At 40.9% G+C, this 14,492-nt stretch overlaps 1 protein-coding gene across 2 annotated transcripts in view; it reads left to right on the top strand.

Moving 5' to 3' along the window:
• Positions 1-4,254, top strand: part of PGM1 (phosphoglucomutase 1) — a 60,862-nt gene extending 56,608 nt beyond the window's left edge. For both annotated transcript variants that reach the window (XM_004448928.4, XM_004448929.4), the window contains exons 10-11: positions 594-728; positions 3,551-4,254. In XM_004448928.4, the coding sequence (XP_004448985.1) occupies positions 594-728; positions 3,551-3,640 (225 nt within the window). In that variant the 3' untranslated portion in view covers positions 3,641-4,254. The remainder of the gene's footprint in view (positions 1-593; positions 729-3,550) is intronic.
• The last annotated feature ends 10,238 nt before the right edge of the window (positions 4,255-14,492 follow it).

Here is a 14,492-nt window from a genome sequence, read left to right as displayed (position 1 = left end):
TTACTGGATATGTGGTTTCCAAACATTTTTTCCCATGCTGTAGGTTTTAATGAGGAGTTTTAACAAGTTTATCAGTGTTTTAACAAGGTGTTTTTTCTCTTGTCTGCCTGAAACTGCTTCTACTGTGGTCTCCCCCATTCCATCTCTTGGCCCTCCTTAGCAGGAAGAAGATTGGCATCCTCTGCATATACCATGTTACTTACTCTCCTGATCCAGGGATCAAATTTCTGCATCTAGCAGCTTTACTTATTTATTTATTAAGCTTCAAACTGAAATGGTTAGTCCATAAATCACAGGGAGGCAGGGAGAGGAGGGAGAGCCTCATGTCATCCAACATCAGCAGGATCAGGTCTCCCACCTGACCCAGGGAATGCTTCTTCCGCATTAGTTAAGCCTGTGTTATCTGGGTGCTGTGAGAGGTTGACAGAAGGCAGATTCATGGGGCTCAATTGCTGCCATTTATCAAGTATCTAATCCTCCAATTGATCGAGTTGGGATGAAATTTGGTCTCCAAATGGACCCCTCATGATTTGCCAACTTTCAATCTCCTACCCAGCATGTAAGGGAAAAAAATCTCTGCTTATCTTTTCCAGGGCTTGCGGCTCATTTTTGCAGATGGTTCTCGTGTAATCTTCCGCCTGAGCGGCACTGGGAGTGCGGGGGCCACCATTCGGCTGTACATCGACAGCTATGAGAAGGACGTGGCCAAGATCTACCAGGACCCCCAGGTAATGCCCGAGCCCTGTGCTCTGATTGGTTCTTTCTGGTGGAGGGAATGATCCTGGTTTCACTGAACCTGTGTTATCACGACCCTTTTCTCAAATGATCAGATAGGGAGTGTTAATTTCCTAGGGCTGCCATAAACAAAGTACCATACACTAGGTGTCTTAAATGAACAGATATCAGTTTCCTGGCAGTTCTGGAGGCTGCAAGTCCAAATCAAGGTGTCAGCAGGGCTATGCTCCCTCTGAAACCTCTAGGGAAGGATCCTTCCTTGAATCTTCCAGCTTCTGGTAGGCCCAGATATTTCTGGACTTGTGCAGCATAATGCATTCTCTGCCTCCCTTTTCACTTGGCAGTGTCTGTGTCCAAATCTCCTTCTTCTAAGAGCAGCAGCATTGGATTTAGGGACATTAATCAACTATGACCTATCTTAACTAGTTACATCTGAAAAGACCCTAGTTCCAAATAAAGTTACATTCCGAGATTCTGCATGGACATGGATTTTGGGAGGACACTACTCAAGCCAGTACCCAGAATACCAGCTGTGCTCATCTTTCTCCATGTTTCATTCAATGCCTCATAACAACAGAATAGCTAGCCAATATCTGTGCATTTACTGTTTACCAAGCTCTATTTTTAAGTCCATTGCATGGATATGCTCATGTAATTCTCAAATGAGGTAGATTCTTAATATCTCCACTACAGATAAGGAAACTGAGGCACAGAAAGTTTAAGCAACAGTTAATAGGTCAGCATACCTAGTAAGTGGCAGATTCAGGATAACTAATGTCTAAATCAGCCACTCACCTGGTATTCTTGTCAGTCACCAACCACTTGCTGCTTTGTTCAGTCTGATCAGCTGCCCTGGCAGAACATACCCTGGTTCTAGATTTGGTGGTAGCGGAAAGACAGTTACATAGCCAAGCAAGAAATGTCTTCACTGAAAAGTCTGAAAATGTGTAGCCGGTGGTTTGGGTTCCCCTGCCCCACCCAAAGAGTCTCCAGCAGTATGTCAAGTGAGGAGGGACCCTGGGAGCCAGGGGAGGGACCACGAACTTTTTGGTGGAAGACGGCCACCAAAATGGAAGAACCTAAGGAAGGGGTGATGCACAGGGGAGAGTTTCTGAGAGTGTGTGCCTCACAACACTTATCTTGGTAGATAACCCCAACCAGAATTCCACAGCAAAAAAAAAAAAAGGTTTAACCGCTTCTTGGCAATTTACAATACACACTGCACCTTACAGGCTCTGAGAAGGTTTGCACTAACGACACCTGCTTAAACAGCACTTGCCCAGCTTATTTTTCCACAAAGCCTTTTTCCCACCTAACTCCTTAAATCTAATTAAAATCCTGTGAAACTCATTTGGAAACCCCTGGCATAGAGGTTTCTGAACATAGGTTTTGGAGTTAGAAATCTTGGTTCAGGTTCTTTTCTTGCCACTCAAACTGTGTGTCCCTGGGTAAGTTAGTTCATTTTCCTGAGCCTTGCTTTCCTAGCCTGTAGAATGGGTAGAATGATCCCCACCTCATAAAGTCATGGTAGAGATTTAAGAAGACAGTGGTTCTAAAATGCTGAACACTGTTCTGGCACATACGATTAGCCTTTGAGACATGGTAGCTCTTAGAGTGGTTGTTTTATTACAGAAAGGAGAAAGTCAGAGGATGCTTCATCTGCACAATTTTTTCAGTGGCCAGCCTGCAGCTTCCATCATTGCTAGATCCCTGTTGTGTTATAGGCATTCCTAAAACTTAAACCAAATGCAGTGGTGTCTGCACCATAGACCCACACAATAACTGAGCAAGAGGAAGGGAGGAAGGAAGATTTGTGTTTGCTTCTTTATCCTCAAAGTAAAATTCTGGCACATGGTAGATACAAAGAGAGAATGAAAGGTAAGTTTCTTTCTAAGCACAGTTCTCAGGGAGTGGAGGGTGGGATGGCATTGAAGGGTGCAGGGTGCCTGCAATGTCCAGATGTGCTGTCATTCCAGCTGAGGAGACACGTCTTACCCCAGAGCTCGGGGCCACTCACAGCCTCAGCACTTCATTGGGACTTTACAAGCCCTAAGGGGGGTTACGAGTGGTGTGGTCAGCATGAGGAGCTGGCCACCCTTTCATCCGAGTGTGCACTGGTAGAGATTTAGATAGAACGCAGCAGTGGGCATGGAAAATGGGCCCCTCCTGGGTCTGCCCTGAGTCACTTGGTCAAATCACTTCTTTCTTTGGGTCTCAGTTTTCTCATTTGTAAAATGGGCAGTTAAATAACTGATTTTCATTTTTCTTTATCTTAAAAAATAATTATTTAAGCAGCAGAATCCTCCCCTTTTAAAATGAAAAATGATGGGAGAATTACATTTTGGAAAGATCTGTTTGGGGACAGTGTGGGAAACAAAATGGAGGTTGAAAAAGTGGATGTGAGGGCACCACACAGGAGAGACGATGTTGATCTAGCAAGGGTTGGAGCAGTGGAGTGGAGAGAAGTGGGTGATGCTGAGAGATATTTGGAAGGTAAATGTCATGTATAGCTTGCTGATGGGTTGGATAGTGGGGTTATGGGAGAGGAAGGTTGCAATAATGATTCCTATTTAGTTGTTTACTTATTTTATTGGATAGACTTGGTTCTCTGAAACAGGGAATGTTGCAACTAAGTTTTGGGGCAAGACCCTGTGTTTGGCTCTGGGCTTAGAGAGTGTGAGGAGCCTTTGAGAGACTGGGGTAGGCAGCAAACATAGAGGTCTAGAGCTAGAGGTAGGGTCGGGGCTGGAACCATTCATGGATCTTTATTTAGAGAAAGTGACAGGAAAGCTTCGTCTCTTTGTGTCTCCCTCAGGTCATGTTGGCCCCTCTTATTTCCATTGCCCTGAAAGTGTCCCAGCTCCAGGAAAGAACAGGACGCACTGCACCCACGGTTATCACCTAAGAAGACAGGCCAGATGCGGTACGTCCCTCCACCCCAGGACCTATCCAAGTCATCTGATTGAAGAGCATGGACAGAAACAAAGTGTATTCACCCTGGCTTTTTGGATGATGTTTTTTCACCAATCAGTTATTGATGAATGGTGCATTCGCAAGGCACTTAACTATGGAGATGCCCTTGGGAACCACATGGGAATGAGGATCCAGGGTTTTTCCTACTGTCAATTCCTTTTCATGCCCTTATGCACTGCTGTTGTGTGAGTTTTTGTTTCTTTAGCACTAGGTGCTTTTTAAACTACAGTGTTTAAAACTACAGTGTTTAAAGATGGAGGCTGAACATAATAGAGCAAGGCCATTTCTTATTCTTATGATGTGCCAGTGAAATTACAGTGTAAGTCCCTCTCTTCATGGTGAATCTCTCACCCCTCTGCCTGCCCCACCCCCAGCCCCGCCCATCCCCATTTATTGTTTACATGTAATCCAGCAACTCAATTCTGGTGCCTTCTCTCCAATCAGTAATTCCTTCCTCAGAGTGAGACGTACACATCTCTTCCTTGTTTTGCAACATTGTCCCATTCTCTCAGATATTTTGGGATATTAAAGCAAAATAAGCTACTATTTCTTGATGTCTTTTTTGTCCTAACTACAAAATGTACTTTTTTTCATTAAAAATATATTGAATTATATCATTCATACATAAACAATAAGTGTATAGTTAAAATTATGAACTGACAAAACAAGCATATATAACATCATACGGTCTTCCCATACATCTTCCCACCACCAATACCTTGCATTGTTGTGAAACATTTATAACAAATTATGAAAGATCATTGTCAAAGCATTACTATTGACTAAAGTCCAGACCTTACATTTGGTGTATTTTTCCCCCAATCCATTCTATTACTTTTTTTGTTCATAAACCATATAATTTTTCTGATGTGTACAATCAATGGCATTTTTTATAATCACAGAGTTGTGCATTTATCACTTCAATCAATATCAGACCATTTTCATTACTCTAGAAAACAAAAAAAACAAAACAAAACAAAAACAAACCACTATCATACCTATACGTTAGCACTCCTAATTACAAATCCTATGATGTGTTTTCACCATTTCTATTCATTTACAAACAACATTTTACCAATTCTACAAACAACATTTTACCAATTCTACACAGATTAAACCTAGTTTTCCATTCTCTATCTACATTTTATTCTCTCGTGACTTATGTTCTAGCTGTTAACTCCATGAATTTGCTTATTGTGTTTAGTGCATAATAGCAAAACCATACAATATTTATTCTGTTGTGTCTGGCTTGTTTCTCTCAACGTAATGTGCTCCAGGTTCATCCTGTTGTCATATGCTTCATGACTTAATTTCTTCTTACAGCTGAATAATATTTCATTGTGTATATGTGTGCCACAGTTTGTTTATCCATTCATCAGTTGATGGACACCTGGGTTGTTTTCATCTTTTGGTAATTGTGAATAATGTTGCTATGAATATCAGTGTGCGGATGTCTGTTCATGTCACTGCTCTCAGTTCTTCTGAGTATATACCTAGTAGTGATAATGACAGGTCACATGGAAGATCTATATCTAATTTCTTTAGGAACTGCCAAACAGACTTCCACAGTGGCTGCACCATTCTACGTTCCCACCAACAGTAAATAAGAATTCCTATCTCTCCATATTCTCTCCAACACTTATAGTTTTCTATTTTTGAAATAGTGGCCATTCTAGTAAGTGTGAAATGATAGCTTTGATTTGCATTTCCCCAACAGCCAGTTGAGTTGAACATTTTTTCATGTGTTTCTTCCCCATTTGTATTTCTTCTTAAGAAAAATGCCTAGTCAAGTCTTTTGCCCATTTTTTAATTGGGACATTTATCTTTTTATTGTTGAGTTTTAGGAACTTTTTATATATCATGGCTACTAGACCCTTTTTGGATATGTGCTTTCCAAATATTTTCTCCCAAAATGTAGGCTACCTTTTTACCTTTTTCACAAAGTCCTTTGAGGTGCAGAAGTATTTAATTTTGAGGAGGTCCCATTTATCTATTTTTATTTGTTGCTCGTGCTTTGGGTGTAAGGTTAAGAGACCCTGACTTACTACAAGTTCTTGTAGATGTTTCCCTATGTTATCATCTAGGAGTTTTATGATCCTGGCTTTTATGTTCAGGTCTTTGATATATTTTGAGTTGATTCTTGTGTAGGGAGTGAAATAGGGATCCTCTTTCATTATTTTGGTTATGGATATCCAGTTCATCCAGCACCATTTGTTGAAGAGACTTTTTGTCCCAGAGAAATAGACTTGGTAGGCTTATCAAAAATCAGTTGACCATAGAGGTAAGGGTCTATTCCTGAACTCTCAATTTGATTCTATTGCTAAATGTGTCTATATTTATGCCAATACCATGCTGTTTTGACCACTGTAGCTTTATGATACACTTCAAGTTCAGGAAGTATGAGACCTCTGACTTCGCTCTTCTTTTTTAGGATATCTTTGGTTATTCAGGACCCCTTTCCCTTCCAAATAAATTTGGCAATTTACTTTTCTGTTTCTTTAAACTGGGCTGTTGGAATTGGTATTGCATAGAATCTATATATCAATTAGGGTAGAATTGACATCTTCAGAATATTTGGTTTCCAGTCCATGAATATGGAATATCCATCCATTTGTTTAGGTCTTCTTTGATTTCTTTCAGCAGTGTTTTGCAGTTTTCTGGGTACAGATTCTTTATATTCTGATTAAATTATTTCCCAGATATTTGAATCTTTCCGTTGCTATTGTAAATGGAATTAATTTTCTTGGTTTCCTTCTCAGCTTGCTCATTACTAGTATATAGAAACACTGCTGATTTTTGCATGTTGGCCTTGTATCCTGCCACTTTGCTGTAAGTATTTATTAGCTCTAATAGCTTTGTTGTAGATGCTTCTGCATTTTCTAAATATAGGATCATGTCATCTGTGAACAGTGAGAGTTTTACTTTCTCTTTTCCAGTTTGGATGCCTTTTATTTCTTTTTCTTGCCTAATTGCTCTAAGTAGAACTTCTAGTACAATGTTGAAAAACAGTGGTGACAGTGGGTATCCTTGTCTTGTTCCTGATCTTAGAGGGGAAACTTTCAACCTCTCCCCATTGAGTACAATGTTGATTGTGGGATTTTCATATTTGCCCTTTATTGTGTTGAGGAATTTTCCTTCTACACCTATCTTTTGAAATGTTTATCAAGAAAGGATGCTGGATTTTGTCAAAAACTTTTTCTACATCAATCGAGATGATTATGTGCTTTTTTTCCCTTTGATTTGTTAATGTGGTGTCCTTTATTAATTGATGTTCTTATGTTGAACCACCCTTGTGTATCAGGAATAAAACCCACTTCATTGTGGTGTATCATTCTTTTAATATGCTGTTGGATTCCATTTGCAAGTATTCTGTTGAGAATTTTTCATCTATGTTCATCAGAGAAGTTGGTCTTTAATTTTCTTTCCTTGTAGTATCTTTGTCTAGCTTTGGTATTAGGGTGATGTTGGATTCATAAATATTGTTAGGTAATTTTCCCTCTTTTTCAATTTCTTGGAAGAGTTTAAACTAGATTGGTATTAATTCTTCTTGAAATGTTTAGTAGAATTGACTTGTGAAACCATCTGGTCCTGGACTTTTCTTTGTTGGAAGATTTTTGATAACTGATTCAAACTTTTGATTAGTTTGTTGAGTTCCTGTCTTTCTTGTATAGTCAGTGTAGGTTGTTTGTGCATGTCTAGGAATTTGTCTATTTCATCTAGGTTGTCTAATTTGTTGGCATACAGTTTCTCATAATATCCTCTTATGATCCTTTATGTTTCTGCAGGGTCAGTCATAATGTCCTCCCTTTCATTCCTGATTTTAGCCATTTGCATCTTCTCCTTTTTTTTTTAGTCTAGCTAAGGATTTATTGATTTTATTGATCTTCTCAAAGAAGCGGCTTTTGGTTTTGTTGATTTTCTCTATTGTTGTTTTATTCTCCATTTAATTTGTTTTTGCCCTAATCTTTATTTCTTTCTTTCTGCTTGCTTTGGGATTGGTTTGCTGTCCCTTCTTTTTCTAGTTCCTCCAGATATTCAGATAGGTCTTTGATTTTAGCTCTTCTTTTTTAATATAGGCATTTTGGGCTACACATTTCCCTTCTGGCACTGCCTTTGCTCCATCCCATAAGTTTTGATAAAGTGTGTTCTTGTTTTCATTTGTCTTGAGATATCTCCCTAGTTTTGTTTGCAGTTTCTTCTTTGACCCACTGATTGTTTAGGAGTCTGTTGTTTAGCCTTCATATATTTGTGAATTTTCTACTTTCCCTCCTATTATTGATTTCCAGCTTAATTCCATTATGATCTGAGAAGGTGGTTTATGTAATTTCAATCTTCTTGAATTTATTAGGAGCTATTTCGTGGCCCAACATGTGGTCCATATTGGAGAAAGATCCATGAGCACTTGTGAAGAATGTATAACCTGCTGATTTGGAGTGCAGTGTTTTTGTATATGTCTTGTCAGGTCCAGCTTGTTTATCATATTGTTCAAGTTCTCTATTTCCTTGTTGATCTTCTATCTAGTTCTAATGGTGTGAGTTGTGTGTTAAGTCCCCAACTATTATTGTAGAGATGTCTACTTCTCCCTTCGGTTATACCAGTGGTTGTCTCATATATTTTGGAGCTCCCTTGTTAGGTGCATAGATATTTATGACTATTATTTCTTCCTGGTAGAATGCCCCTTTTATTAATATATATAATGGCCTTTTGTATCTTATCACTTTTTGCATTTAAAGTCTATTTTGTCTGTCACCAGTATAGCTATCCCTGCTCTCTTGTGGTTACTATTTGCATGAAATATTTTTTCCAGCCTTTTACTTTCAGTCCATATGCATCCTTGGGTCTAAGGTGAGTCTTCTGCAGACAGCATATGGATAGCTCATGTTTTCTTATCCTCTTTGTCAGCCTATGCCTTTCGATTGGGGAGTTTAATCCATAATATTCAGTTACTATAAAGACATTACTTCAACCATTTTATCCTTTTGGCTTTCATATGTTATATCTTATTTTTGTATGTCTTTATGTCTTTTTACCCTTTGGTTACCCTTTCTGATAGTCTTCACTTCTATACTCTCCTCTAAGCCTCTCTCTCTCTTTTTTCTGGCTATGGAACTCCCTTTAGTATTGCCTGAAGACTTGGATTCTTGTTTATGAACGCTCTTAATTTCTGTTTATTTGTGAATATTTTAAACTCACTGTCATATTTGAAGGACTGCTGTATTTGAAGGACAGTTATTCCAGAAAAAGAATGCTTGGCTGGCAGTTTTTTTCTTTCAGTATCTTTTTTTTTTTTAAAGATTTATTTTTATTTATTTCTCTCCCCTTCACCCTCCAGTTGTCTGTTTTCTGTGTCCATTTGCTGTGTGTTCTTTGTCTGCTTCTGTTGTTGTCAGCAGCACGGGAATCTCTTTCTTTTTGTTGCGTCATCTTGCTGCGTCAGCTCTCCGTGTGTGTGGCACCATTCTTGGGCAGGCTGAACTTTGTTTCGCACTGGGCGGCTCTCCTTCCAAGGCGCACTCCTTGTGCATGGGGTTCCCCTACGCGGGGGCACCCCTGCGTGGCACGGCACTCCTTGCACACATCAGCACTCCTTGCACACATCAGCACTCCTTGCGCACATCAGCACTGCACATGGGCCTGTTCCACATGGGTCAAGGAGGCCCAGGGTTTGAACCGCGGACCTCCCATGTGGTAGGCAGATGCCCTAACCCCTGGACCAAGTCCGCTTCCCTTCTTTCAGTATCTTAATTGTATCAAACCATGGGCTTCTTACCTTCATGGTTTTTGAAGAAAAATCTGCGCTAAGTCTTATTGGACATTCCTTATATGTGATGTTTCACTTCTTCGTTGCTGGTTTCAGAATTTTCTATTTATCTTTGGCATGTGAATATTGTGTCTTGGGGTAAGTCTATGTGGATTTATTCTAATAGCAGTACACTGTGCTTCCTGAGCATGTATATTCATGTCTCTCATGAGAGTTGGGAAATTTTCTGTCATTATTTCCTCAAATACTCTTTCTACCTCTTTTTCCTTTCTCTTCTTCTGAAACTACCATAATACATATACGGGTGTACTTCATTCAGCTCCCTGAGCCCCTGCTCATTTTTTTTGTATTCTTCTCTCTGCGTTATTCTCTCTTTTCCATTTCTCTCTTCCATCTTCTATGTTGCTGGTTCTTTCTTCCATGATTTCAACTCTGCTGTTATATTCCTTTCTTGTAGTTTTAATTTCATTTATTGTGTCTTTCATTCCTATAAGTCTTTTATTTTTCTATCCAAAGATTCAAATGTTTCTTTATGCTCACAGTGTCCTCTTAGTGTCTTTTATTTCTTTAGCCATGTTGTCCTTCAACTTTGTGATTTGATTTAGGAGATTTGTGTGGACCTCATTGATTAGTTGTTTCAAGTCCTCTGTCTTGTCTGGAACTCTGATTTGTTCCTTTGCTTAAGTCATATCTTCCTTTTTTTTTTGTATGACTTATAATTTTTTACTTATGTCTAGGCATCTGACTACGATGCTGAGTTTATTCTGATGTTCAGTTTCTCTCTTCCTTAGGGATTTACTGTTAAGTAGCTGTGTGCTGCCACTGTTCTTTGATTCTTGGTTCAACTTGTTCTAGATATTTAGGATGGCCCCTGTTTAACTGCTCAAACCAGTAACCAGGGCCCAGTAATGGGGTGCAGCCCAGTTTCCAAGGGCCTTGGAGAAGGGGCAGTGAAGGCATCTAGTTGCGTCTTTTATTTATTTGTTTCCCTCCTTTTTGTGTGCTTTTCTGGTCTGCCAGCAGATGGCGATCTTTGGCAGACCTCAGCTGAGACCCCAGATGCTAGGGGAATGCCTTCAGTCTAACTCCATGGGCGGGCAGTATGGGAGCAATATCCTCAGGGTGGGCAAATTCTCACCAAAAAAACCTTTCTCAGAAGCTGTTCTCACTGGACAGTCAGCACAACCTCCCTCCCTCTGCCTCCTCAACACCCAGCCCAGGGAAGTAGGGAGGCTGTTTGAGAGGGCAAATTACTCTTAGTTTCCTGAAGACTCTCCAGGAATCTCTCAGCCCTACCCAGCCTGGAAGTGTGGACCCCTCCGATGCAGCAGGCCAGGTTTGCTGGCCAAAATCTGCTGTTTTCCTCAAGGGTAGGGAAATGGGCACCAGCTGCTGCTGCTGTAGCTCTGCTCATGGGATTTTTCCAGCTGCCGAGACTCCTTTCCTTTGCCCCTCTCTTCTGGATGGTGACTCATCTTCCCTTCATGTCCTAAGCCCCAGAGCACCCTCCAGATAGTCTCTGCTTATTCTGTAGCTATTTTTTCTGGGAGAGAAGTGATTCCTCCTCCTCTCTAATCCTCCATCTTCCCAGAAGTCTCTACAAAATGCTCTTTTGATTTCAAAAAAGAAAACAGATTTTTTTGAGGGGACGTGGGGTGGAGGATACTGGATTTTATTTTATTTTTTTAAGAAGGTACTGGAGATTGAACCCCGGACCTCATACATGGGAAGCAGGTGCTGAACTACTGAGCTACTCCCATTTTCCTTGGATTTTTATTTATTTATTTATTTTTTATTTATTTCTCCTGCCCTCCCCCTCCCCCCCCCCCCCCCCCCCGTTGTCTGCTCTCTGTATCCATTTGCTGTGTGTTCTTCTGTGTCTGCTTGTATTCTTGTCAGTGGCACTGGGAATCTGTCTCTTTTTGTTGCGTCATCTTGCTGTATCGGCTTGCTGTGTGTGTGGTGCCATTCCTGGGCAGGCTGCACTTTTTTCATGCTGGGCTGCTCTCCTTACAGGGTGCACTCCTTGTGCTTGGGGCTCCCCTATGTGGCACGGCACTCCCTGCGTGCGTCAGTACTGTGCATGGTCCAGCTCATCACATAGGTCAGGAGGCCCTGGGTTTGAACCTTGGACCTCCCATGTGGTAGGTGGACACCCTATCCATTGGGCCAAATCCGCTTACCTGGATTTTGTTTTGATGTCCTAGCCAGAAAAGAAAATGGTTTCTGTGCTAGAAAAATTATTAGACTCAAGAAATTTATTTTCAAATGTTAGCAGGGTCAACTGAGCCCTGGATCCTTTCAAGATGGCCATATTAAGCTTGATGTGGTTACCTTGGGAGGGAGAAATGAAGATGACTTTCAGGTGATTTTATATTGCAGAGCACTGCCACCATGTGCCTTGCAAGGCTGAGATGTCATGATACCTGTTGAGGGGACAGAGGCAGGATTCTCCAAATCCAAGAGCAGGATTACTGGAATTTGGCTGGAAATCTTGGACCCAGTGGCATCTTATTCATCTTTGAAAATGTATATTCGGTCCACAAGTATAATATAGTAGTTAAAAACATAGACTTAGGAAGCAACAGACCCACTTGAATCCCACATGAGACCTTGGACGGCCTTTGCATACCATTTCCCTCATCTATAAAATGGGGATAACAGTATTTCCAACTTTAAAGGGTTGTTGAGAACATTAATTGAATTGACCAGTGAAAAGCAGTGGGCATAGTACCTAATTCACAATAGATTGTCAAATAAGTGGGAATTAGAATTATGTTTATGATGTTATATCTAGATTTTAAAGTATTGCTCCTAAAATCACTTTAGGAAAATTTAAAAACTATAACACTAATGTTTATAATGCAGTTTACAGTTTGCACGGCTCATCCACAAAGTTGCCTTGTGATCCAGGCTACTTCAGAGGCACAGCCTTGCAATATACTCCTGCCCCATCCAGGGTGGAATCCCCAGTACAGGTGGCAGGACCTTTATTTGGGGAGAGATTTCCAGTGCTGCCATTTAACAAGAGAGTCTGGTCCAGCAAACAGAACTAAGCTTTGGTGATGATGGTGATAATGATGAGCACTTAATTGAATGTTAACCTATGCCAGACTCTGTAGTTTTTTTTTAATATATTTTTTGTCCAGACTCTTGTTTTATGTGCTTTCCACCTATACTATTTAAATGCTCCCAACAACTCTGTGAGGTAGGTGCTTGATTATCCCCTTTTTACAGATGAGGTCCAGTTAACCAGCTAAGTTCATGCCACTGAAGAGTAGGGCATTCCCCTGGGCAGTCCTGCTTGCTCTGCCACTGCGTCATATTGTCTCTCCTGCTGGCTGGCAATTTCTAAGCTACTTCTATAGGTGGAAGAAAGGTGTGCAAATGTTCCTGTATATTACTTATTAAAGCACCCTTTATGTTTTATATAAATATTTTAGAATACTGTTTGCCTTTTGGCGCCAGAGACTCCATTAGCTTTGGCATTGTTGTTATACTTGGGATTTTGATATACTGGTGTTATCAGTTGGCACAGAAATACATATTGACCCACATTAAGTGTGAGATTCTGTGGGAAGGAATGGTGTATAACATAGTTATTGCCCTCAACATACCGATAATTCTAGTTAGGGGGAATCAAGTATAGCACAAATAGAAAATTGTATAGGATGAATGTCTGACAAGTTGTGTAGACAGTTCCTGCTCTCAGAATTCATATTTTCTAACCACTCATTCTGTTTCAGATATTGGACTAGTTGCTTTCCAATAACCCTCCAAACCAGACATCATTCCTATTTTATTTTATTTTTTATTTTATTTATTTTATTGGAGGGAAGGGAGGGTGAAGCCTGCCTCATGGAGAAAGGAAGCAATGCCCGAGCTCGCTCATTTCCTCTGCTCTTCAAGGTCAGGCTTTGGGGATTTGCCTCTTCTGCCCTGGAGTTCGTGCATGGCACCTTCTGCTGCATTTCTTATGGGTTTGTTAGACAGGAGCTGGCTTTGTTTTACAAGACTCTTCCAGAAGACCTTACCATGTGTAAGAGACACAGGCCACGTGTTTTTAAATCTTGAGCACCCGGCAGAGGGGGTCATAATAGCCATCATGTGCAGAGTTGCTGCATTTCCCCTCTGTTACAGAAGCCTCCTCAAGGCCTTCTGGCCTTCGTTCTTGCCCCCTCGGATCCATCCTCCACAGCCTGAAATGCTAAAGTGTAAGTGTCTGCATGTCATCTGCAAGGCCCCCGTGACCACTTACCCCACAAGCTCGTCGTCCTCTACTTTCTGCCTTACATTCTATGCTTCAGCCACATGGAACCACCTGCATTTTCCTGGAAATACCATGGAAACGCCCTCTTGCTGCCCAGCCTTCGTCCATGCTGTTCTCTCTGTCAGTAGGCACCTTTCCTCTCCTCCTTACCCTCCACCATATTCATCCAACTCCTACTTCTTATTCAGGGTCTCAACATGATTTCCTTCAAGAAGCTTTTTCTGAGCCTGTATATCTGGTTTGGGAGCTTTTTCTAGTGTTCCCATAGCACCCTGTTTCCCTCGTACTGGCACTTATCACACTGTATATTAATAACCTATTCACATTCCATTTTTCCTACTACCCTGGAAACTTCTAGAGGACAGGGACTGCCCTTTTCACCACTGCATACTTTGCATCTGGTCTGGTGCCTGGCACATGGTAAAAACTCAATAACTGGAATGAATGAATGAAATCTAGTTGCTAGGCAGAGTGTGTCATTATGCTGTGACCTACCCAAACGGTGAGGTATAGTTTTCTTAATTTTACGGATGACAAGTGACTTGACTAACTTTCACAGCTAGGGACTGGCTAACCAAGATCTCTTTCATAAAGCTTTTGAGGCTGAAGGTGAGAAAGCACCCAGGAGAGAAGGTTGGGGTGGACACTGGCAGGAGAAGGGAGGTGTATGTCATGGTCACTTTGAATATACTTTTTAAATGTTAAAAAGCAGTGGTTCTCCTCTGGTTATAAAAATTGGCCCCACCGTGTTAG

The sequence above is a fragment of the Dasypus novemcinctus genome, chromosome 9 (assembly GCF_030445035.2).
Source record: "Dasypus novemcinctus isolate mDasNov1 chromosome 9, mDasNov1.1.hap2, whole genome shotgun sequence".
NCBI classification, from domain to species: domain Eukaryota; kingdom Metazoa; phylum Chordata; class Mammalia; order Cingulata; family Dasypodidae; genus Dasypus; species Dasypus novemcinctus.
This window is presented reverse-complemented; position numbering and strand designations above follow the sequence as displayed.